General features: G+C 35.7%; 1 protein-coding gene and 2 pseudogenes across 1 annotated transcript; all 3 read right to left on the bottom strand.

The window, feature by feature from the left end:
- Positions 1–247: 247 nt before the first annotated feature.
- LOC101707503 (olfactory receptor 4S2) lies at positions 248–1,211 on the bottom strand. Its single transcript, XM_013069259.2, is given in 3 exon segments — positions 248–310; positions 313–1,037; positions 1,040–1,211. Coding segments are annotated over 3 exon segments (960 nt in total).
- An 8,700-nt stretch (positions 1,212–9,911) lies between these two features.
- On the bottom strand, positions 9,912–10,845 carry LOC106009073 (olfactory receptor 4P4-like; annotated as a pseudogene).
- Positions 10,846–25,841: 14,996 nt separating this feature from the next.
- LOC101722597 (olfactory receptor 4P4-like) lies at positions 25,842–26,777 on the bottom strand (annotated as a pseudogene).
- Between the last annotated feature and the right edge of the window lie 565 nt (positions 26,778–27,342).

Here is a 27,342-nt window from a genome sequence, read left to right as displayed (position 1 = left end):
GGAGGAGGAGAAAATAATGATACTGAGAATAATCATGCTTGATATTTTGATAATGAGCTTCAGGAAATCATCTGATCATAAAATATTACAATAATCATGACATAATAATTTCCTCACTTCCATAGAATATATCATTTTCTTGAGTATTTTCCTCCAAATCCTGTGAGGTTTTTCCTACTTCTTCACTGTACAGAAGAATTAACAAGACTGAAAAAATTTAATATCATCCAGGTTTAATTATTTTCTACTATTTGCTATTGGCATCCCAGAAAAACTTCCTGTTCCACAGTTTCTTCATTTTTCATTTCTTCAGTTTTTTACTTCTGCATTTCTCAAGGTATAAATCAGAGGATTTAACATGGGTGTGATAATGGTGTAGAACACGGCCACCATCTTTTCCTCAGAGAAGGTTGTATCAGGCCGCATGTACATAAAAGTACAGGGACCAAAGAAGATGATGACCACAGCAATGTGAGCACCGCAGGTGGAGAGGGCTTTGTGTCTGCCTTCAGGTGACTGCTTCCATAGAGACACCAGGATGACAGTGTAGGAGATAAGCAAGAAGATGAAACTCCCCAGGGAGATGGTCCCACTGTTGGCTGTCACCATGACACCGATGAGGTAGGTGTCCAGGCAGGCGAGTTTCAGCACAGGGTGAACATCACAAAAGTAGTGATCAATCTCATAGTGGCCCCAGAAGGGGAGTTGAATCACAAGAGCCACTTGGATAATGGAATGTATGAAACCACCCAGTCATGTCCCCAGAAGCAGTTTATTGCATGTCTCCTGGTCCATGATGGTCAGGTAGTGTAGGGGTTTGCAGATAGCCACATAGCGATTGTAGGCCATGATGGTGAGGATGAAGTTCTCAGTGAAACCAAATAAATGTACCCCAAAGAGTTGCAACATGCACCCTTCATAGGAAATAGTTTTGTCCTGTGATAAGTCAATGATCATCTTGGGTACTGTGACTGAAGAGTAGCAAATGTCCACAAAAGACAAGAAGATGAGGAAGAAGAACATAGGCATCTTAAACAGTTTCCATGGCAAACTGTCAACATGACAAGGAAGTTTCCCAGGAGAATGACCATGTAGAAGAATGAAAATACCACGAAGCAAACTTCTTCGATCTCTGAGTTCTGAGAAAGACCCAAGAAAATGAATTCAGTTACATTGTTTAATTTTTCCTTGGAATGAGTCCATGAGGCCATGTTCCCAAGAGACAAATAAATTACCTACAGGGCACATAGAAATGGCCATTATAATTTATTTCCAATGGGAGTAAGTAAATATTTGCAGGAGTTAAAAATTTAAAAATGGGTGCTTACCATTGATTGATATGTATACTTAACAACTTACCATACATGTATTTCTATCCTGTTACTTCAATATTATATCTATATTTTCACTTCAGATAAGAAAACAAACTTCAGAGAGATAAAGGAAACCCCTGGAGTCTCATATGTTATAAAACATCCTTCCTTTATTACTTTTTAAGGTTTACTGGGCTGTTTCTAAATTTACTTAGTTTGGGTTTTGTATAAGGCACTCTGCTTAATTTTGAAATAACTTCTGTTTGGGGGATATGGCAATGTTTGTACACCCAGGAATGTCTGTTTTATTTTCGAGGCAGAAGTAGAAGCACATGTCACATTTTCCCTTTTGAATGTTGCCATGGCTGGTGACCACATTCACAGGGCCTCAAGTAGTTGACCATGGGGCCATCTCTGTAGGTTCTCATACTTAGGAAACTTGGATCTCATGGAAATGAATGTATGGCTCCTCATCTGGTTGGATCACAATCAAGATGTGGCAAAGTGTGGTAGAGACCAAATTTACAGAAACCCGATTCTGACACCATGATGCGACAGCTTATGCAAATTATTTAACTCATGTGGTTCTTGTCATTTGTGTAAGGATGGAGTTTCAATTTCACTATCACCTTGTCCTATTAGCAGTTATCTCTATCATGAAAATTAATCACCTTTGTAAATATAGAATAAACAAAACCCTGATATGGAGGTACAAATAAAAGATGAAACAATTTTTTAAAATAATGCAGACAAAACTAGTCCTATTTGATTGAATTGAAAAGAAGTGAAATTAGCCAATTTCTTCATCTACAAATTCAGATTATTTTAGGATTTCTCAAGAATGAATTTGATTTGGTAGTTAAGTATTTATGTGTTAACTGAAATAAAGAAAAACAAATAAAAAGCAAAGCACTCTGCCCTTTAAGGTTAACATTTCTTTATGCATATTAGTATTTCTAGTTTCCAGCGGTGTTAGGTCCCTCACTTTGGCTGAATTCAATATTTCAAGAAGAAATTGTCACTGAATGATAATTAGAATGAATTTATGAAAGTTAAATATTTCTTTTAAATGCATGAATCTTCAATGGTGGAGTTTTAGCCATTCTGGTGGGAGTTACTGGTGTGCCCTCTACTGATGGGTGTTACTGTTGTAGGGAAAAAGTGTACCTGGAATAGTTGTGATTAAAAGGATGTGTAGGTTCTCAAATGAAGCACAAATACAAATAATCTCTCTGGCTACAGTCGTCCACCTGAGAACACAATCCGTAAAGATTTACTGAGTTTAGAGCTTGTTGCCACTGAACTCTGTGCTCTCAGTTAGCTCTCTGAAGCAAAATTGTGTCCATTACTTCCAGCACTGGGGAAACTATCAGGCTGTGTTCCATTGGGTCTGTGTATTAAAGCTGGTAGAAAAGTCATTCCAGGTCTTCCTGCTCTCATGCATGATAGAATAACGATAATAACAGTGATAGTCACAACAATAGCTATAATATAATTCAGATTCAGAATGAAGCACATACACCTGATTTTATGTGCTTTTTCTTCTTTGCTTTTGCTACTGACATAAAATATATTTCTCTGCTGAGAGAGCCCTTCAGTGTAAGGGAGCTCAAATCATAGAGCATTTATACAACTGTTATGTATATTGCTTTGTTCTCTTCTAGAACAGGCCATTTACACACAAGCCTTGGAATGATTCCTCTCCTGTCTGAAATGCAAGGCCCGAGTGCAAACTTATTGATCTTTAAACCTAAACACAACTCAAATTTCCCTTCCTCCCCTTCCTGAGCATTTCAAAATAATGGTGTTTTACTATCCTTTGAAATATTTGCATTGTCTTATTCAGGTTTATGCCACCTTATGCCATATTCACATATAGAAACACTTTCTATTACCATCATAATTCCATCTTGCTTTTCCTCAGAAAACAATATATAGCAATTGTATTACAAGTGCACAGAAGTTACCAACTTAATGGAATTCTTCTTTTCCACAACCATTCTGTATTAGTTTTACAAGAAAAATGATGCTTACCAGTATTTTTCAGAGCTTGAATTTGCTTTATTTGTCCATCTCTTCCTTGGATAATGTGGGTTTAGCTGTCCAAAACAAATTAAGATAAAAACTCGTGCAGTTGCTTGGTGAATAATTACTACCAGACAATCCCTCAACCCTAAAGTCAAAGGCTGGGTTGTTCCTTAGTTCTCTCACCATTTGAATTCGGTCATTTCACAGTACCTTGGGTAATGCTCTTTTGTGTACTTCTTATAGGGTTTATTTAAAGAGAATGAAGCAACCAGATAATAACCTTGGGGAAAACTGTTCCTCTAAGTCTTCCTCCATAGTCAACTCCAAATTGCAGACTTAACAATACACTAAATTTCAGTGCTTGCTCAATTAAAAAATGTACTAATGGATATAACTATACATTAAAAAGAATAAATTCTGAGAACATAATCCTAAACAGAAGCAATTTAGCAAATAGAAGTAATTATTTTGTGATTTCATAATTTGTCCTTTGAATTGATGTAATGTGCATGTTAAATAGCATATATGTATCTAATATTAGATATTAAAATATCTATTTGCATGTTATTAATTGAATTTAATTGTTCTAATCTTTTTAATCTTCTGGATTAAGATGGATTCTATTATGCAATTTGGACCCTGTGCTTTTCAGCCTAATTGAAGCTATGTCAGTTTCCACAGCAAAAAGATGGGATAAAGTTCATTTCTGAACTGTATTTTTAATAGGTAGTGATCTTGGCTTTAATTTCTTTGATTCTTGACTGCAAACTAGTACAGTGGTACCTAAGTTCACAAATTAATTTGTTCCTTGATTCTGTGGAAGATGGCTGGGTGCATGTTCATCACCTAATGTATCACTGGACGTGAAGTTCACAAACCAAAGCAAAATTTTTCCAAAGCTTCTGTTTGCCAACAGAGTTGTTCATGAACAAAAGTATTCATGAATGGAGGCATTACTGTACATTCTTGCCCACATAGCTCCTCTCTTTTTCATGTCCTGTTCCTATTGTTTCCTTTCTGTTCACCCTTACATTTTAATTTTTCCCTTCCTAACTTTATATTATGGTTTTCTTTTTTCATGTAACATTCAAAATATCAAAAAGCTTGCTCATACTCCTACTACCTATGATTATCAGAGGAAATGAGTCCATCATACGGAGCCTGGATGGGAGGAGAAATATGCTGAGGCTTCTGGAAGTTTTCCACGTAATTAAGTTTTTGTAATAGTTCCTACTGATGCTTCAACAAACCACACAAACCTAATGGCTTAAATCAATACAAATTTAGTGCCTTCCAGTCCTAGAGGTCAGCAATCTAAATTTGGTCTTCCAGTCCTAGAGGTCAGCAATCTAAATTTGGTCTCATTAGGACAAAATCATAGCATTGGAACCATTGCATTCTTCTAAAGCTTTCTGGGGAAAACCTCATTCCTTCATTCTTCCAGCTACCTCCCTCCTTGTGGCCTTCTTTCCACCTTTAAAGTCAGTAGTGCAAGATCTTTAAGTGTCTCTGTGGTATTTACTTCCCCTTTGGCCTCCCTCTTCCACTTTTAATCAGCCTTGTGAATGCAATGGGCCAACTTGAATGATGCAGAATAACATTTGTGATTTAAGACCATTTTATTAGGAAACTTGATGTTATCTGCAACCTGAATATCTTCCTATATCATGTAACAAACCACACTTACAGCTTCTATGGATTTGGTCATGGACATTTTGGGGAAATGTATTTTGCTAAGCACAAGTTGAATGTTTGGAAACATCAATGCACCTTTATTTTCCCACTTTTCAAGATGCAATTTTTTTTTTTTGGTACCAGGGATTGAACTCAGGTCCTTGCATTTGTGTGGCAGGTGGCAGAACCACTGAGCTAAATCCTTGGTTCCTCAAGATACACTTAAATATCCAGGAGATTTTTAGAAATTAATTCTAAAAAGTGAAAAATGGTACATATAAAAAATGAAATATTAATGTCCAGATCTTATACATAAACATAGGAGCAAGGAAATGTTGTCAGATGCAGCATCTGGAATGGAAAAAGACAGTTACATGTACGTTGTAGTTGAATGACAGTAAAGTAATAAAGAATATTATGAATTATAGCACATGTATAGAAAATTGGATAGAAACAAAAGCCCCACTCAGTTAATCATAGCAGGTGACCACTCTGTGAATCCAGTGTCAAAGAACAGACTATTTCAGCACACCAGACACCTACCTAGTGATCCCTTTTAGTCACTGGGGTTTTCTCCATCCATAAACTTTACTTGTTTAAGCATGCATATTGCTTATATTCTGATAAAATTCTGATTAAATACGGCTTATTAGTATTCATAGCATATAGATTGTGTCCTTGAATTAGGTGAAAGATAATTACAATAGATGGTGAGATAAATAGAGACATCCTGAAAGGATGTTCCACATCTTTGAAAAATAAGAAGAAATTTTAGAAAGTCAGAATTTATTTGATGGATTTATGGTTTAAAATTTTAAAAAGTTCCTACCTAGCCATGCACTGGGGTCTTGGGTACCAGCCGATGGGCTCTGGAAGGTGATTGAACTATGAAGGTTGTAACCTCATCAGTGGATTAATTACATAATACCATTATCAGGAAGTGATGGAAACTTAGAAGATGGAGGTTTCTTGAAGACTGCATCGTGGAGGCAAAACCCTGATGACTTTATTTTGTTCCTACCCTCTCTTCATTAGATCTTGCTCTGTCCATTTCCATCCACCATATGGTGACAAGCTTTGCTCCACCCTTCTCTTCCACCATGATAAACTGCCTCACCACAGGCCAAGAAACAATGAAGCCTGGCAGTGATGAACTGAAATCTTTGAAAACATAAGCCAAAATAAATATTCTCCTTGTAAGTTATGTCAGGAACTTTGTCCCAATAGCAGAAAGCTAACAGAGAAAATTGGTACTCAGAAGTAAGCCAGCTGCTGTAACTAGATCTCACAATGTGGTTCAGAAACTTTTGTTATTGGCTTGTAGGAGATTGGAAATTTTTCAGAAGCAGCTAGTGAAGCCCTGGAATGCCAGACACAAAGCTCAATAAGCAATATGTGTACCATCACAGAAGACAAGAATGCTGATGGGAATACTGTCTTAGTCATTTTTCTCATTGCTGGGACAAAATACTGAATACCCAAAATTAAAAGAGGAAAGGTTTATTTCAGCTCACAGTTTGTAGAGGTTTCAGTCACCTGACTCCAAGGCAAGATTGCATGCCAGAAGCGATGGGTAGAGGAGAAACATTCCATGGCAGGGTAGGCAGGAGGCAGCAAGCAACAAGCCTCCCTTTCCCTTTTATCCTATCCAGGCTACAAGCCTATTTGATGGTGTCACTCATACCCATGGTGGGCCTTTTCATTATTTATACCCACTACTATGATAAACAAATTAGTCGACTAATCCAGTAGCACACATCCTTATAACCCCAGTATCATACACCCTAGATCCAGCCCCCTCTGAAGAGCCCTATGTATAAATGGATGAAGCTTTGTAGGGAACATCTAGATACAAGTCATAGCAAGTACAGACAGAAAAACATGGCTCATTAGGTTTTTGTTAAGAATGAAAACTCTATTAGGAAAGTAGAAGAGATCATTCGTATTACATTCTGGCAAAGTGCTTGTCTACATTTTGTCCATGCCCTGAGACTTTGTGTGAAGGTGAATTAAAAGGTGTCATGCTTGTCTGGTGAAGAAAAATTCAAGACAATAGCCAGATTTCCAGTGAAAATATGGAACCAAACTGAAGTGGACTATTTGAAAAACTTGTAGTTTGGACAGAAAAGAAGCACATGTAAAGCTGAGGCTCAAAGATTGTGGTTACTGAATAAATAAGTGCTGTTAAAAAGAAACCAAGTACTTTGTACTAGGAAAATGGGAAAGATCCCTTGAGTGCAGGCCCCACTCCTGGTATAAATCTGTATTTTTCGGGCTTCTTTAGAGACACAGAACCAAAAAACACATATAATTATTAAAGGTGATTTATTAGATAGGTCTACAAAATCAAAGTATAGATAGTCCCACAATGGCCATCTGCAAGCAGAAAGCCAGAAAAACCAGTATCTGCTCATTTTAAGAAGTGGGAAACTTCATACAAGAAGAAACCATGCTGCAGCCACAGTTGAAAGTTGAAGGCTGATGACATTAGTCTATGTCAAAAGGCTAATGGGAATGTGATGTCCATGGATGACGACAGCAACAAAAGTCACACCCATTCAAGAAAAATCAGGCTTGCAAATATTGGCTGGCTTCCTTCTTCTGATTTTGTTCAATCTGGATCTCCAGCCCTTTGAGTGGTCCCACCCACTTTCAAGGAAGGTATTTCCTTCTCAGTTCACTAACCCACATGTCAATCTTATCTCACTATTTTATGTTTTGAGGTATTAATATATAAATTTCAGTTACCCAATTGTTAGAAAATGGATACTATATCTTATCCATCAAGTGTCTAAATAAAATATCCTTTTTTCATTTCTTGATTTTATTTTAATTGATTTCTAATGGTTTAGAAAACTTGAAGGCTTATTTTACTATTTACAATTAAAAGGAGAGGAGGTTTATTTTGGCTCAAAATTTCAGTCCATGGTCAGCGAGTTCTAAAGCATAAACAAGATGTCAGAGCTGCCTGGCAGAGGGAAAGTCATGCAGCCTGGAAGCAGAGGGCAGGGAGTAGCTAAAGATAAGTATTCTGAATACCCTTTCAGCTCAGGACCCATGCTGATCAGGCCCCAGCTCCCGAGAGCACAGTCTGCTATGAAATTCACCAGTGCATAAGTTCACTGATGAATGCATTACCCCATGATGCAATGATCATATATAAGCCTCACATCTGAACACAGGAGACCTTTGTGGGACATTCTTTATGTAAACCATGACATAAGGTTATATGGACAAAAATAAATATTTCCTCCCATTTTTAATCATCTAGATAAGCAAATTTATTCCAGTTATACCAAAAATAAAATCTCCTCTAAAGATCTTACTTTCTATACTATGTGTCTGTGAACTTGTATGCACATGTATGTGTGTGTGTGTGTGGGTGTGTGTGTGCGTGTGTATTGGGAGATGGGAATCTCCTATCAATGTGAACACACAGCATGGGTTTTTAATGAGGAAATTTTACCCTTACTGGGAATGCATGACGTCAAATTTCTCTTTCCTTGAATATAATTTCAGAATTTACTATTAAACTTAACATGGCAATGAACTCCAACTGCTACCATAAAGATCCTATTTGACAAAATTTCCTATTAGGGATTACATATTTGCTAATCTACCTAACATAACATAATTAGACTTGCCTAGGAGAGTTTTTATTTATATATTTTTAAGCTCCATTATGTAAATGACTGTTTTCAGAGCTTTTTTTATATCTATGATTTACAGGCAGCTTATATCAATCAGCATATCATATTACATGTCTCACTGCATAGATACTAGAAGTGTCAGGAAATTTCAGTTATTTCAAGCCTTTAATTACACACAACCTGGTGTTTTTCTATGAATAATAATAATTATTATTATTATTTTTGGTACTGGGTATCGAACTCTGGTCCTTGTACTTGCGTAGCATGCAGCAAAACCACTGAGCTTAATCCCTGGCTTATTTATTTTAAATAATTGTTTCATTTTAAACTTTGATGTATTTTTTATATAAGTACTATAGCAAGGAAAGGTATTGAAATGAGTAATTATTTTCTCAAAATATTTTCTTATATAGAGTACAATGAGGAAACAATAGAGGACATATAATGTATTCAATGAGACATGTTTCAAAATGTGAAAGCAGCAGAATTCACAAAATCCCTGAATAGAAACTGCACAAATGTCTAGTCACAAAAAAAGAGAAAAATGCTTGACTATGTAATCATAAATTAGGTACTACACATTAATAAAAAAACACATCATTAATAAACCTGAAAAAAGATTCTCACAAACATAACAATGGAAGAGACAAAAACAAAGAGGATAATCTGTAACGGTCTTATTTTACAAATTACAGAAACAGGTAAAATTTATTGATTTTAAAGATGATTATGGTTAACTTTGGAATATATTATTCAGAGACATGAGGTGGACTCCTGGAGTACTGATAAATTCTGTTCTTACTCATGTTGCTGATTATATGATAGTGCTTAATTTGGAAAAATTCATAAACTACACATTAGTGCTATATGAATTTTTTTGTATTGTCATATATTTCAGTAATAAGCTTTAATAATTGAAGGCAATATTTTATTCAGTTAAGGCACTAAAGTGTAAAATGTATTTCTTTTTTCAGGATAATATTATATAATCATTTATTTAAAAAATAAATTTGGTAATATCATAATGTGTGTATAGTCTTAATAATTTAAGCAAGCTTTATGAGAGTATAAGAAAAATCCTTAATCTACTGATTGGGTTGCAATATATCAACATAAAGTAACAGAAATAAAATTTTTAGTGTTTGCCCATTTATATTTCTAAACAACAGCAGGTAGGTGAGAATGGGTTTCATTAGTACTGTGTCTCATGGAACCATGTCATTAAAAGCAGAAAAAATTCAGAAATTTACTTGTTTTTTGGTAGGATTTGAAGAAACCAAACTTTTCTCATGGCATTCTTCATCTCCATGTTCCTCAGTGTGCAGATCAGAGGCTTGAACATGGGAGTGATGATGGTATAGAAAAGAGCAAACACTTTATCTTCTGGGAATGTTGTGGCTAGTCTGATGTAATTGAATATTGCTGTTGTGATAAACAGGACCACAACAGTTATATGAAAACTGCAGGTGGAAAGTACTTTGCAGTGGCTCTCCACAGAGCATCCTCTTAAGGCATACCGTATGAAAAAGTAAGACAACATCAAGACAAAATAAGTTCACCAAAGCAATTAAGCCTGAATTAGCAATGACTAAGAGTCCTATTGTGTGTGTGTGTGTCCATGCAGGCCAATTTCAGGAAAGGGTACACATTGCAGAAGTAGTGGTCTATCTCATTGGGCCCACAGAATGGTAAGAAAATGGTGAAGAGGAACTGACTGGCAGAGTGCAGAAATCTCCCAGAACAACAGGCTATGATGACCTAGTTACACCTGTGCCTGCTCATGATTACAGTGTAGTGCAGTGGCCTGCAGATGATCACATAGTAGTCTTAGGACATCCCTGTGAGGATGAAGATCTTGATACCTCCAAATAAATGGGTGGTAAATAGCTGTAGCATGCAGTTACTGTAGGAAATAATCTTCCTTTTGGTCAAGAAGTCACTCATTAGCTTGGGTGTCAATGTGGATTTATAGTGAAGGTCAGAGAGCAAGAGATAATTGAGGAAGAAATACAAGGTTTGGTCAATTAGCTGTGTCCATGTGATAACCATCCTTATGAGCACATTTCCCAGCCAAATAGAATGTAGCAAAATAAAAATAATACAAAGAAAAAAATTTCAATGTTCTTGTTGTGGGAGAGTCCCAGGGGAATAAATACAGTGATATTATGTCCCTTTTCCATGGCTTGGTGAAGACAAAAAGAACATCATCTGAAATGACACAATTCATGAACATACTTACAAGTGTTTCTTGAATAGTGCAATGAATATATTCTCTTTTAGGAACTGACTAGATTCAATTTCCTTCATTCAAGGATCCTAGAGAAAACTGAATCACCAAATAAACTTAATAAATAAATTTTTAAAAGGCTCTGCACTAAAGAATATTATACTAAATTTGCTCATAATGTAGGGTATTATATTTGATAAGTCAAATACCTTTTAATTTGTAATTAAAGGTATGCATTTTTCTAAATTTGTCTAATTAATCATTTTATCCAATTCCATGAACTTTCCAGACAGAAATGTTGTTTATGTGCAGACAAATTGGAACATAGCCTATATTCTTTGCACCATACAATACTAGGCCTTTGTCTTGTGTCAATTATCTCATTTATTTGAGCACAAATAAAGAAAGTGGGAAAACATGCCTTATTTCAATTTGTGTCCTTGTACCATTCACAATATAATATGAAATTTCTTTGTAATTTCTAGACATATTTGTATATATCATTTAAATAATGGTATAAATTGTAGTTGTCTAATGCTATATAAATATCAGGGAAACAGTTCAGTAGATTTTGAGCAAATACAATGTTTAACAATATTAAAATAGTTTGAGCCTGATACTCTCAGTTAACCTCTCAATTTCTTTCTTTAACAGGGAGAGATTTTAATTTCAAGTCAAAGAAAATATGTGAATGGTGTGAGTCTCATAATCAATCTGCAAACATTATATCAAACCAATAGGATTTGATTACCTAAAGTCCATCCATAGCAATGTGTGATAACCTGAACTAGAGTTAAACTGTCACAGTTGCAGATGTAGCTAAAAAGATGACACTGAATTATTTCCATCCATTTTTGTTTTTGTAATTTTAAGTTAAAATATTTACAATTAATTATTAACAAATCACTTTAAAATGCATGCCCTTTAATAACACACATTCTCAGCCCTACCCTCATACTTTGCCTCTCAGTGAAATCTTACTAAATTTCCTCCACTACTCCTCATTACCAGTGATTAAGCTAATATTCTTTCCCAAACAATAAATAATCACTTTTTAGCAGAAACCAAATTTAAAAATAAAACACATTCATTTCCATGAGAATTAGATGAATATCACCATTTTGAGAAATAGGTTCTGATCTTCCCCAACTCAGGCCACTACAATACATATTTTACCAGTAAATAAGAAAAAGTACTTTACTTTTTTGGATAAAATAATAAGATTGAATATATTAATGTTTGGATTTTTCTACATGCATTTACATGCATTTCTGTGTTCATAAACATAATCATATATAAACACAATTTAAAACCTATCTGAAAAATGCTATTTCATGTATAGGAAGAGCATAAAATGCAATTAAAACTCTGAGTAAGAGTAGGAGTTTTCTCATCAATTCTAGTGAATTGATTTGTCTTCATTTGTTAAGTTTCCTAAAAATATTACTTGGATTTAGAGTTGCCTTGAGCAGAAGGGTAGGGCTGGTGATTCATTTCTCTACCTGATAATTTTTTCTATTTGATTGAGACTTCCCACCCACAATATTCCATGATTAACTGTTAGAATTTTAAAATTTTACAGTGAAAATCTATTCTTTATGATTTGAGTCAATCTCTGGTCACATGGCATAATCTAGCCACTAGCTTCAGATGTGATTTTTGAAAACTTTGATATTTTAATTGAAGAAGAGCTTTTACTTTATTTGAAGTGTAACAAAAATATATCTTACTCTGTAAAATTAGTGATTGGTACTGAGGCTTAACTTTGATAATAGATGAGAAAGAGCATTTAACAGGATGCAGTGGTGGATGAATGTTGTTATGCTTATAGTAATGTAACACAAAGAAAAATAAATGAAATATATTTTAGGATTACGTAGGTGAAAGAATTTGTACATATTTACATAACCAATATATAACAAGCTAACCAAGTCTTAAAGGCTGAGTTTTTTCTGCCCTTTTACCGAGGAGTTCACAAGCATCTCAACGTGCCCATTAAAAAGTTAAAAAAACAAACAAACTAAAGCATTGAATAAATTCGACATTAAAACTTTCTCCTCCACTGAAGTTGCACACGTCTGAATATATCAGGCAAAGTCAAGAAACTTGGATTTCAACCATTGCCCCAGTTTAGCCATTCGAAGAAAGGTTAGGCACTCTCTAGATAAAAACCACTCAGATCACTTCAGGCTTCTTAAATGTGTATGCCAACCCTGGAACCCTGGAACAGCTCACACACTTTTCAGGGAGTGATTTATCTTCTATTCTCCAAACGTGGGTAATGATACTGCATTCTAGGCTATTTTTCATGTAAGAAAAATAAATAGGAAAAAAGAAGTTGGAGTGGAAGTCCCACCTCTCTCATTTCTTAATGTGTGAGCTTATACCCTCAGCTCATAAACATGTCTCTGTAGAATGCATGTAAGACAATCCTCAATTGTCTCTTAAGAATCCTTCACAGAATGTTTTTTCAGAAATCAAATTACATTCTTAAAGTTCTACTCCCTCCCTACCTAGAATTGGAATACAAACTCCCCTTTTTCATATTAAGTTCCCCCAATAAACTAAGCAAAATTATTCTAATTTGATCTGAATTTTCTAGAATATGCTCTTTCACTGTCAATGAGCATTCAAGACTTCCTTGAACTTCATGCTGTCTTAACCTAAAAATCTCTCAGTATATAGAATTTTAATAGAGGCTATTTAAAAATGAGCTACTAGTTAATCTGTTTGTTTAGTGAAGGAATAAAAAGCATTTTCAACAAACATAAGGTACTTAAAAAGTAATGGTAAAAGAAAGAAATAATTTACTCATATGTTTTGTATCTATTTTAAATATGTTCTTTTGCTTTATATTTTTTGTGTCCTCCCTTCATTGAAATTACCATCACTCTTATTTAAATTATTTCCTATTTACATTCATATGTGAATTATTCATTGCAATTTACTTTTTTCATTATTTACTTAGTTTTTCAATTTTCATTTTTTTAATTAGTACATGTTTGTAGTAGGTAATGATCACATTTCTTGTGTGGAGTCGGTACCTGTACAGAACTCATTTTTTGAAGCACAGTCAGTGCTACTGAGGTTTCACTTTGTTATCCCCCAATTTATGCATGTATTAACACAAAACCCACTCTGTTTTAGTAACTGATATCATCTATCACAAAATTCACACTATTTTAATAATTGCTGTCATCTATTAGATCACCACAGTAAAGATTAATGGGTGACCACCTTGTAGGAAAAAAGTTAAAGGCAAGAGTATTTTGTTTTCAAAAACTACTTAAATATTAGTCTTCCTAGAAAAAAAATTATTTGTGAGCATTTTCAGACTCAAATTCCAAGTAATATTGGATAAAAATTGAACTCCAAAGGTACATTGTTATCCTTCCCAAAGCATTGTTTATGAACTGAAATGTATTTAAATATGCCTAAGTAATCAACTCACCACTTAGCACCCTTTTAAAACCAGGTTACCAGCACAGTTCCATGACTGGATTATAAATACCCTGCAAAAGACATACCTAGGGAGAATGCTCTTAAATCCCATTGACTGCAAACATTTTGAATGACTGAGTTAGGCTGCTCATAAAATTTGAGTTTCTTTTTCCCATCTCTGTGATGTGAGGAGAAAACTAAACTTCTGGGATTTATATTAAGAAGTGATCTCCTTCAATCCTGCATAAAATCTATTTTGTTCTCTGGGGAAGAAGTGTGTTTGAGAAAGTGCACCTTTATGCATTTCGGTTTAATGTGAATTGTCTTAAAATTACAGATATGTAGAACTTTCTGCTTTATCACTGAGTTCTCAAAAAGCTCATAAAAGTATTTGTTAACAATAAACTCAAAGATTCTGTAATTTTTCTAGTCTGAATAAAACAACAAACCTTTTTTACATTATTCAAGGCCATGATTGGAGTTATATTTCAATATAATGTAAGAATAAAATTTAAATTTGAAAATATCTGTTGCCTGAAAGTGTAAATACAGATCAAAAGGCATAACAGATAAAGTGAAATAGGAAGAAAATATCCAAAGGGGAAGTGGAAGGGGTTGAAGAAAGGAAAGGAATGGAATTAATATGAGAAAAGGAAAAAATGGAAACAAAGTATTTGTAAACAGGGAGAGGTGGAGGGATTGAAGGGAGGGCAGGGGAATGGGGAAAAATAAGCACCAAGATATATCATGGAAAGGTACAAATTCCCAATGATGAATGTCATTATATTGTATACACAACATGTACCAATATATTCAATAAAATGCTTGTTCTGATATTTTTTTGCAGGGTGAGATTTCTTTGAGATTAATTTGAAGGAGGAGAGAATAGACATCATAATAAAATTCTGAAATCTGATTCATGAGTCAGCAGACTGACCTACAGGTAAGTAAATTGAATCAATGACAAAAATTTCACATCCAAGAATAATCTGGTACTTTATGGTTTCACAGCTGAATTCTACCACACACTTAGAAAACAACCGATACAAATCCTTCTCAAAAATCTGAAAAATTTGAAGACAGAAACTCATTCTATGAAGCCAGCCTTATTCTGATATGAGAGAAAGATAAAGACACTGCAAGAAAAAAATTTCAGACCAAAATCTTTGCTGAGTACAGGTGTAAAACTCCTCAACAGATTCCTAACAAGCAGAATTCAACAGCACAACAACAGATGATTCAGTATAATCAAGTGGATTTTATCCCATAGATTCAAGTATAGTTCAACATATACAAGGTAGTAAATGTGATGTAATGTATTTAAGAAATTAAGGGTAAAACATATTATCATTTCAATAGATGCAGAAAATGCTTTTGACAAGGTGCAATGTCCTTGCATGATGAAAACTATAAAAAATTAGGAATAGAAGGAAATTGCCTTTATACATCAAAGGCCATCTACAAAAAATATCCCTCAGCTAATATTATATGCAAAAGTGAGAAGGTGAAAGTCTAAAAGCTTCTTTGTAAGATCATGAAACAGGTAACAGTGCTCACGCTGGTCAATATGCAAGAAGGTTCTAGAACCTGGATCTACAGTGTGGTATTAAGTCTCAGGTAACAGAATCTTGCCAGGCTAAAGGAAATGCTGGGGTGGGCCTGGATCCTGAGTCTGCAGGAGCAGACCTCCTAGACACTGTGCCCCTCTGGCCTGGAGTCACAGAAATAACCTGAAGCCTGTGAGTATGCTGGTTTTATAGCTAGCAAAGTGCACAGATTTGTGAATGCCCTTACCTCATTCTTGATCTTACAAAGAAGCTACTCTGTCACCTTCAATCTCTGGCACTTTGTTAATCTGAAAACTAGCTCTGCGAGGATTTTCCTGGATTCTGGATCCATGAATACAGGTTAAATCTTGTGTCTGCTGGTGCTGGCATATTGTTTGAGGTTAGGGCCCCCAACCCGGTGTGTGGGTGAGCCTAGAGTTTTGCAAGCCGATGGCCTCCTTGGCACTCGATGGATCTGAATTCTTCATACACAGAGCACAGCCTGATGACTTGGGGTGAAGGGCGATCCTATTGCTACAATAGTCTGAAGTCCGATTCTGTTGTAGCTTCCTGTGGCCTCTGGGATTAGCCTATTGCTGGGATGGACCTGGACCCTGGGAATTGGAATTGCTGGCTGGATTAGAAGAGGGATTAAAGGCACTGTGTGTAGATACCAGCCAGGGTCTTAGGATCACAGAGACCAGTAAATTCCTCGACAGGCCTGGAGGTTTAGCCTTCAGGCTCTAGTCTGGAGACTGGGACCCTGGAGCTCTCCTAGGTGCTGAACTCTCCTGGGGCGGGCCCAGCCTGAGGTCCCAGGCAAAGTCCACTGTCCAGTTCCACTGCACTATTAGGTGCTGGGTGACTGCCATGCTGCCTAGGGTTAGGGGAGAGTGATGTAGGTGTTGTAAAATTGCTTTTTCTACACCTTCTGATGTATTTTTCTTATTTCCATAGCCTCTGTATTTCCAACAGGAAAGGAACAATACTAGATATGTGAAGAGCTCCTAGGGGTAAAACATCCATGGAGCAGTTCCAGAACTGAGGGGAAATGCTCTCTGGCTGTGTTTTCCCTGCCTCTCCCACCAGCTATGGGACAGCAGTGATGAAATTGGGGGAGTGGTGTGGGGAGCAACTCGGTCTTGTAGTGTCTGGACTTCAGGCCATGGGAAATGTAGATCACTTCATGGAGCTCAGATTGGGGCACACATTTATAACATCAGAGGGGAACCAGTGACCAGAATCGTAGCATCTCCCTAATACAGAAAATAAATAAGAGGGCATCATAGGGGCTGCAAACCAGCTGGGTTTCACTCCTTCACTGACAAGTATTCATTTTTTATTTTCCCCCTTTAACTTTATTGGTACATTTTAGGCATAAAATACAGTTACATTCATCATTGGGATCTTGTACCATTACACGAGTCTCTTGGTTCTTATTTTTCCCCCTCCCTTGCCCTCCCTTCACACCCTCCACCCTTCCCTATTTGCAAAGACCTTGTTTCCAGTTTTTCCTCTTCTCATATTTTTTCCTTTCCCTTTTTTCTCTTCCCCTACCCCTTCCAATTACCTTGCTCTTTTAGATCTTTTCTTCCTGTTAAACAATATCAGCTATACATTTTTTAAATTACAATATTATGATCTAGGAGACATTACCACAGATTTTACAGAATTTAAAAGGATATAGAAATCATATTACAAAAATATTTTTTGAAATAAAATTGATAATTTCTAAGAAGTAACTTAGAAGACAAATTAATGAAACTAACTCTGGAGGAAATATAAAATTTGAATAGCACCTATTAAAGAAAGTATATTCCTAGCTTGAAAACCTACCTATATGACAACAGCAGGCTCATAAACATTTTAACTGATAAATTATATCAAATATTTAAAGCAGAAAAAAGAAGGAACACTTCTCCCCTCATTTTAGGAACTCAACATTGTGCTAATCCTAAAACTGGATAAAGATAATAGAAGAAAAAAGTATGAACATAGATAGAAATTTGCTTAACAAAACAAACTATTAGAAGTCAGATCTGGTGGGATGTGGAAAGTGGGTTTGTTATAGGGATGGCAGTGTTGGTTCAGCATTGGAAGATCCACCCCCAAAAGTCATAATTTTAACAGAGGAAAGGAAAAAGCCATATGATCCTGTCACTAGTTGGAGAAAAAGTATTGGACTAAATTCTACTTCTGTTCATGGTAAAAGCTATCAGGAGACTAGAAGTAGAACAGAAACTTCTCAACAGTTTAAAGACATGCACTCCATACTTCTAGCGAGAACACCTTATATGAATGGAGAAGATACAATGCTTTCTCCTTAGGGTGGGGAACAAGGGCAGATATGCTTACTCTTTATCTGTCCATTAAACTTTGAAACCTAGGCCCCACCAAAATAGTCTGGCAATAAAATGACACAACTAGGATAGGATTGGCAGGGCAGGAGAAAAATCTTTATATGTAGATGAAATGATCATCTACAGAGAAAATACTAAGAAATCTCTAGGAGCCCCTAGAACTTGTACTTGAATTTAGCAGGATTAGAAAACACAAGGTATACATAAAAATTCAGGTCTGTGCATACTTGCTATAAATGAAGAATTGGATAGTGAAATTTAAAATTTTATGTAGGAGTACAAAGGACCTAGAAAATTTAGAAACAAAAACAGTGTTGGAAGACATTTAGTACCTAATTTTAAGACTTCTTCTAAAGCTATAGTAATTAAGCCAGTGTTGGTGTAAGGAAAGACATATAGATAATTTGAATAAAACAGAGAATCGAGAAATAGAACCACACATATATGGTCCACTGAGTTTTGAAAGATTATTTAACATTAGTATTTTATAGAATAAAAACTCAATTCAAGAGCCAAGGAAGAGATAGTGTTTTCAGCAAGTGGCACTAGAACACCTGGTATCCGTATATAAAAAATTAACATCAACCCTTTATTTCCAAACATGAAAATAACTTGAAAGGAACTAGGAACCTAACCTATCTATGAACCTAAATAAGAAAAGCCTAAAAGTATGAAACGTTAAGAAGAAATTATAAGGGAAAATGTTTATGAATTCAGAGTAGGCAAGAACTGCCTAGGATACAAAGACATGATGTATAAAAGAAAAATAAATTGATAAATGAGGTTCTATCAAAATTTAGAACTTTAAATGACATCATTAAAATGAAAAGTAGTCCTTAAACAGACTATATTTACAATGCATATAACCTATGAGCAGACTATATAAAGAATTCTTAGAGCTCATTAATAGGCAACCCAATTAAAGTGTAGACATAAGAAGATGATAAATAGCCAGGATAGCACAAGGAATGGTGTGCAATTCTAGAATCAGAAAAATAGTACTCAGTACAATAATAAGATTGAATTATACACTCATTAGGGAGATGAAGTCAAAAGTTTTAAAAGCCTTGTCATGACTTGTCTTTTGGTTGGATTCTCCCCCTTTGCGTTTAATTTGTCATGCCCAATGGATTCATTCTGCTGGGTTTCCTGGGGTTGTGACCCACATTGTCTTTTACTAGGGTACTGTCTAAAAGTTTTTGGAGTGCTGGTTTGGTATTCATGAAGTTCCTGAGGTGCTCTTTATCATGAAAGTATCTTATTTCTCCATCAATTTTGAAAGATAGATTTGCAGGGTACATCAATCTAGGTTGGAGGCTGTTTTCCTTTAGGGCTTGAAATACATCACTCCAAGCTCTTCTTGCCTTGAGAGTTTGCATTGAGAAGTCTGCTGTGATTCTGATGGGCTTTCCTTTGTATGTGATTTGTTTCTTTTCTCTCACTGCTTGTAGAATTTTGTTCTTCTCTTGGATTTCTGGAATCCTAACTATTATATGCCTATGTGTAGATATTTTTCGATTAAGGCTAGCTGGAGTCCTATATGCCTCACTGATCTGTATGTCAAATTCTTTTCCCCTCCTTGGGAAGTTTTCTGCCATCACATCTGTGAAGAGTTTTTTCATGTCATCTGCACTCTCTCCTCTTTCTTCATTGACTCCAATCAGTCTTATGTTATTCCTCTTTGTATCATCTAGCAGCTGCTGGATTGATTTCTCATGTTCCCTTACAATTTTAAAGCAATTTTTCTTTTCGTCCTCACTAATTGCAATCTTATCTTCTATATGTGAAATTCTATCCTCACATTGGTTCATTCTGCTGCACAGACTTTCGATGGAGTTTTTAATCTCTTGGAAATCTGTTTGTATGTGTTTTATGGATTCCATTTGTTTCCCATGTTGGGAATCCAGCATGTTCCTCAGATCCTCTATTTTTTTTTATCTGTGTCCTCTCTAGATTTATTAATCACATCTTGCACCATGAGCAAAATCTTTGCTGTTATCTGAGTAATTATTTCTGATTTCATTTTTCCCAGATCCTTTTTTGTTGCCAGTTCAGAGAGTCCAGGTGGTTGAGTATCAGAGTGTTCCATCTCGTTTCCCTTTGTGGTTGCTGTAGGTGATCTGGAAGTCTGTTTTTGAGGCTTGTTTATGTGTTTTCTCATTTCTACTGGGGGATGGGTGCTTCTGGCCCCCACGTGGCTCACCTTCTGTGCCCTAGGAACTTGGGATTCCAGAGGGGGAGCTTCCTTCCAGGTTCTTGGATTGGCTCAGCTTCTGTCCCCTAGGAGCCTGGGATGGAGTTGGGGAGCTTCCTTCTGGGTGCTGGGACTGGCTGAACTTCTCTGCCCTAGGATCCTAGGATGGAGGCAGGGGAGCTTCCTTCTGGGTGCTGGAACCAACACTTACAAGTATTCTTGAATCCATGTACCACTTTTGGCCCATTGGCTATCATTTGTTTTATTCCCTATGCATGTGTGATTACTCATGTCATACACAGATGCTGTAGATGTGTGAGGAGAGTGCATAAAGTCAAATATTATGTTTGAATTCTTCTTAGAGGCTATTTTCATTGTTAAATCACACATGCTGTTTATGCCCTGAGTCCAATTAAACAGGAAAGGATTTATTTTGTTTTATCATAAACTGTGAAATACACATTGTCCTATACTATATTTTATCATTTTCTACTCATTATCTTCCAACCTTTATATTGACAAATGTGGTGTTTCATCACACTTCAATTTAAACTTGCCAATATTTTTTGATTCATTGATGATATCACTGATACTTAATTTCTTAAATACTTTCTGTTATAAATTTGACTTAATTTTATCTTTTTCATATTTTTTCTTCAATTTTACTTCTCAGTACAGAAATTATTAAAGACTTGGTTAAGGAAAATTTTTTAAATTAAGCAATAAAATGACAGAGGAAAAAGAAAACAAGAAATGTACCTAACAAAGGTCCCTAAATTGGCAATCTGTGAGTTAATTTTGGCATAGGGAACTTTTAGCTGAAGGAAGATTTTACAAAAACAGTGATGAATTTCACAAATACTATCAAAGGATAAGTTGATTAACATACATAACAGAAAAGGAATGGAGACTGTGCTCCATGCAGCCAGTACCAGCAGTGGAGACTATCAGATTACAGTTTCTCCTGTTTATTGTATTTATGTAAAGATAATTGAAGATGATAACCCAGTGATAAAAGGACATGACAACTGCAATGAAGACCTCAGTACCCCCAAAGAGGTACTGGCCTGCAATGGACATTACCCTAGAAAATAGATTCTGTTCACTCTGTGTGAGTGTATCATGGAAGAGCCCCATAGAAGATAAATAGCTGAAGAAAAAATGCATTTAGTTTGTACAAAAGAGAAGTGCATTGAATAGAAACAACCATTAGAAGGCTGCCATATAACACTGCAGCATTACAAAACAAGGGGAACACAAACAAAAATATTTGTATGTACTGGTCACAAGAAATTCCAAGAAGAGAATATTTCTGCCAATGCATAGTGCTATATCTTGCAAGGCTCTCCTTCAAAATTGAAGGAAAAAGATCCTTCAAAATCAAAAGGCCTTCCAACAAAAGGAAAAACTAAAGAAATCCATTACCAATAAGCCAGCATTGCAGAAAATAATTAAGAGAATCCTAAACAGAGGTTTTGAAAACAACAGCCAGGAAACCAAGGGAAGAAATAAATTTCACTGGAAGATTAGTTTTAAAAAAAAATACAAAAAATAATGAATCAAACAGTACAAAAAGTAAAAGACAGGAATTAGTACACACATTTCAATAACACTGTAGAGGATCTTAACTCTGAAATTAAGACATAGACTGACATATGGGTTCAAAATATAAAACCCATTTCCATGTCTCCTCAAGAGATACACCTCATCTACAAGTGTGAAAATGGAAGGGGAGCTGAAGCAGCTGGAGACCAAGAGTACTCAGGGGTAGCTACATTTATGTCTGATAAAATCAACTTCATACCAATACTATTTAGAGAAAGATAAAAGATCATTACAAATTAGTAAATGTAAGAATTCAGCAAGAGGCCATAACAACTGGAACTATATAGGCACTGAATTTTTGTGCACAAAATGTCATTAAAATATCTACTTGTCATAAAAGGTCATGAATACATTCATATCAGGGGACTTCAATACGCCACTCAGAGAAATAGGTTAACCTGACAAAAAAATCAACAAGAAAATACCAGAAATTAGACTGTCAAGTGCGCAAGGTATCTGTAGTTCTTCTTTGAAAAACAGCAAAATATATTTTTGTTATCCTATGGATTTTTTCCAAAATAGAATGCATTTTAGGCCATAAAGCAAATCACAATAAATACAAAACAAGTGAAATTGTCTCATGCATCCTAAGAGATCACAATGAAATAACACTAGAAATGACATGAGAAGAAACCACAGGAACTACAAAGAGGCATAGAGATTGAATAATACACTTTTGAATAATGAATGGATCACAGAACAAACCAGAGGAAAATTTAAAATCCCTGGAATCAAATAAGAGAAGCATAACATATCAGTATTTGTGACACACAATGAAAGCAGTTCTAAGGGAAGTTTCTAGCTACGTGTGTCTACATTAGAAAAATCAGAGAACTGCCAAATAAATAAACTAATGAAGCATCTCGAGGTCCTGTGAAAAAAGGTCAAGAAACTCTTAATGGATGTTAAGAAAATGTTGATCTCAACGAATGTGTGTGTGTGTATACATACATACATACATACATATATATATATATATGTATGTATGTATCTATATATGTAAACAATTGAAGAATAAGGGGGTTGTGTTAGACACAGAAGGCAAAAGGAAACTATGTCTTTCACAGCTTTTGGCTTCAGTCTTTCTTTGATTCCCCATCTTTGACTTCCAAAGAAATTCCAGGATGGTATTTCTGACAAGTCTGGTATTAAAGAATCCTTTCCTGTGATATGAGTGGATACCCATCCCATTAAGGTATTCCTTTAATAAATTTAGTAATTGTCAATATTTAAATTACCAGTGAATTCCTGTGTAATTGGATAGAATTTCTTAAACCATCCATTTACAATAATAACTATTTCTTAAATGTGTTGTTTATACTCATACACATACAAAACATTGAATCAAGTTCTCCTCCAGATTTAACTAAGAGGCATTTTTTGCAAACACTAGGCCTTATGAGTAGCCTAGAAAGTGAATCCTAGAAAGAACATCAAGCAAGAAAAAGAAATCTTAGATCAATATATTGTGTTCATCTTCTTACTATATAAAACCACTTTAATTTTTTCAGTAGAAATTTGTGGACACTAGAGAAGCACAAGGTAATGAAAGGTTTTATTTTTTCTTCTTTTGTTTTGTTCGACAAAATTCATTATGATTGGATCAACACTTTTCTGACCCATTCTGAAAATCCACATGGACTCCTGGTCACAAACACAGGGACACACTCTTCAAACACAAGAATATTTGTACATACTGTGTGCCTCTACTTAAAGAAAAAATTCAAATGCTCCATGGAAAAATATGAGTCAAATAAAGCTATGGATCAATAACTATGTATTCAGAGCAAATTTCCTTTTTGAATGGACAGTGTCTTCCCTGATAGCCCAAGTTTTGCATAGAACCAGGAGAAATAAAAATGATTATTAAGCACAGAATGGGCAATATGGGGAGACAATATCAGAAGCAGAGAGATGAGAAGGAAAAAAGACGAGGAAGGGGAGGAGGACAAGGAAGAAGAGGGAGAGGAGGAGAGGAAGAGAAAGGAGGAGAAAAGCAGAAGGAAAAAGGGATTAGATATTTCAAAATTTCTGGATTTCAAACATGATAAAAAGGAGATGTAGTATCAAAGACAAATATTGCAGCCTCTAAACTTTTTTCCTTGATATTGACATTATTTTGGGCCAGGAATAACCCTATAAAGGAATTTCTGTAGGGCATTACTTCAGCCATTCTGCCGAGAAAAGACAGGTACTGAGTACCTAGGAAAATACCAGATGATGGGAACGAAGCTTGGATCTCAGGTTGGATCAAGCTGTGCTCAAGACATGGGGGAAAACTACAACTAGAACAGTAGTGCCTCTCTAATACAGAAAATAAAGGAATGAAAGGATCAGGCAGGGGGCTGACAGGAGGCTGGATTTTATTCCCTTGCTAAAAGGCACATGGAAACACATGTTGATTTTTTTCTCTTTCAGATATAACTTATTTTATTATTAATTCATGATTGTTATTTACATAAGAAAATATTCTAAAGATTTAAGAACAGCACAATCATCAAATAGAAAAGAATTAGCACCTTTGTGTGTAATTCACTGTTAATTTCCCCCTAAAATTTGTAGCAGAGTTATTGCTCAACAAAAGAAAGGTACAACGAAAAAATAAAAATATACCACATAAACGTATGGTTTATTCAAATTGTAAAAATTGTTTATAAGCAGAAACACTACATATGATATGGTATTTCTGAGAAATGGTAAACACAATACGAGAAGAAGAAAAGAATTCAAAATGCTTTTGGTCTATTGATGGGCCTCTCAAATCTTCCTGAAGAATGCAGCAGCAGTGTGGGGTGATCCGTAAGACACTTGACCCCCAAGCATGGCAGCAGGACATCCGGAGGAGAGGAAGAACAGGAATAAATAAAGCCCTAGAGGTGGGAGAGGTTTTACCACACAGCCATGCAAGAAAGGTTGTAGGAAATGAGGGAAACTTAGGAACACGAGATTCACTTTTCCTATATTTCCTAATAAAATTGCACATTTTCCAGGGTAGCCAGGATTGGTGGCACAAACCTGTAACTCCAGAACTCTGGGAGGCTGAGGCAGAAGGGTCCAAGTTTGAGCCCAGCCTGGGCAGAGTGACAGTGAGACCCTGTCACAAAATTTTAGAAAAATAATCAAATAAAAAATTACAAACAGGCTGGTGATGGAGCTTAGTGCAAAGGCCCTGTGTTCAATCTCCATTACTGATGTTAATAATAATAATAATTATTATAATAATAATAATACAAAGGGTTGGGACACAGCTCAGTTTAATCTGCAGTATCATGAAAAAATCACATATGTAAGCTACACTTCTATCTTTGTAAAATATAGTTCATTGCCTCATTTCAAAGATATTATAAACTGGAGACTCATACAATTAATGCAAACTGCTAAAAATGAACATACAAGTTGACAGAGTCAGTATGTCACCCAGATATTCCTGACATGACATCTAATTACTGTAGCAACATACTTGCAATATGATGAGTTCTGAGATGAACATGCTACATCCGAGCAGATTTGGAAGATTTCTGATTAACAATTGAGAAGGCTGGGTTGTATTCCAAAGAAAACAGGATTACCTGCTTATGTTTTTTATTGGAGGAAAAGGGATTTATATTATCTAAGTTGTGCTTTCAAAGGACATTTCTTTGGTTCTTCAAACTGGCCTGGCCATATGTGGAACTCCTGGAGATATTTAAAAGATAGCAATTTCAAAAGCAGCGATTTGAGAGGTCAGTAATATCAACTCCCTGAAATAAACTACATTGTTTCCATGATCTCTGGAAGGATGAAAAGCATAATGAATGTTGCTTTACTTATTTAATTTTGAATGAGTTTTAATTAGAGACCAAACCTTGCATGTGGCAATTTTCATCTCCATGTTTCTCAGTGTGTAGATGAGGGGGTTCAGCATGGGAGCGATCACAGTATAACACATAAAGATCTCCCTGTCCCTGCTCTCGTTCCCTGCGGGCAGTACATAGGTATAAATACAGGGCACAAAAAATAAAACTACAATCATTACGTGAGAGCTATATGTAGACAGGGCTTTGCTATGTCCGGCAGATGACCGTGTCCTAAGATGATATAGAATGAGTATGTAAGAAACCATCAGCACAAGAAAAATGACAACCACCACCATCCCCGAATTAGCAATCACCAAGATACTGTCGACACGAATGTCTTTGCAAACAAGTTTCAAAAGAAGCTCCACATCCCACAGGTAGTAATTTATCTGGTTAGGGCCACAGAAGGGCAAACTGAGTACCATGAGAAGCAGTGCAAGCGAGTGCCAAAAACCAACTCCCCAGGTGAGAGCAATGAGCACATTGGACCTCTTCTGGTCCGTGATGACCGTGTAGTGCAGCAGCTAAATGATAGCAACATAATGGTCAAGAGCCATGGACACCAAGATGAGTATTTCCACGCTTGCCAGTATTTGAGCAGTGAAGAGCTGGGTCAAACAGCTGTTGTAGGAGATGCTTTTTCTTGCAGCAGCTAAGTCCCTGAGGAGTCTGGGCACCACACTGGAGGTGTAGCATAGCTCCATGAGGGACAGGTGGCATAGGAAATAATACATGGGTTGTTCGATCTGGTGGCTGCAGGTGATGGAGAGGAAAATGGTGACATTTCTCATGAGGACTGCCAGGTAGCAAAGCAAGAACAGGAAAAAGAACAGGAGCTCTATTTTCTGATTTCCCCAAATCCCCAGAAAAATGAATTCTGTGACATTTTTCTGATTTTCCATGAAGTCAGTGTGAGTCCATAATACTCAGGAAAAGAAGCTTCCTTCACCTGAAAGAGTACACGGCACAGTACAGCTTCAAAGCTTGTATATGTTTTGGAGACATTTATACATCAAAAAGATAGTTGCAGATTTGTTACAAAGTCAATCTGAAAATCCCATTTAATTAAAAAGCATCACTATATTTTTAATATTTAATAAAAGGGTATACTTGCAAACTTAATAAATATTTTACATGCATTTCACTGTCATACAAACTGAACGGGCATTGTTCTTACATTCATTTTCATATGAAAAATGGAGAATAGGAAGCAGCAGTCAATTATGTTCAACATCAAGATATTAAATAGAAGACCCAAGATAGGACTCTATATCTGGTGGCAAGTTTCAGACTCCTAAGCACTAGGCTACATTATCCATAAATAAAATGGAATCCCAGCTGTTTTCTATGCCTATAAAAAGATATTTCTCTTTCATTATCATCAATTACTAACTGAATAATATTAAATAAATCCCTCTCCTCCCTCATTTTACATATAATTTAGCCACAAGATCCTAATCTTTCAAT

The sequence above is a fragment of the Heterocephalus glaber genome, unplaced genomic scaffold (assembly GCF_053883595.1).
Source record: "Heterocephalus glaber isolate CG9 unplaced genomic scaffold, H.glaber_assembly_v1.0 deba00001673, whole genome shotgun sequence".
Lineage (NCBI taxonomy): Eukaryota > Metazoa > Chordata > Mammalia > Rodentia > Bathyergidae > Heterocephalus > Heterocephalus glaber.
Note: the sequence above shows the minus strand (reverse complement) of the source record. Positions and strands in the feature narration are given on the sequence as shown.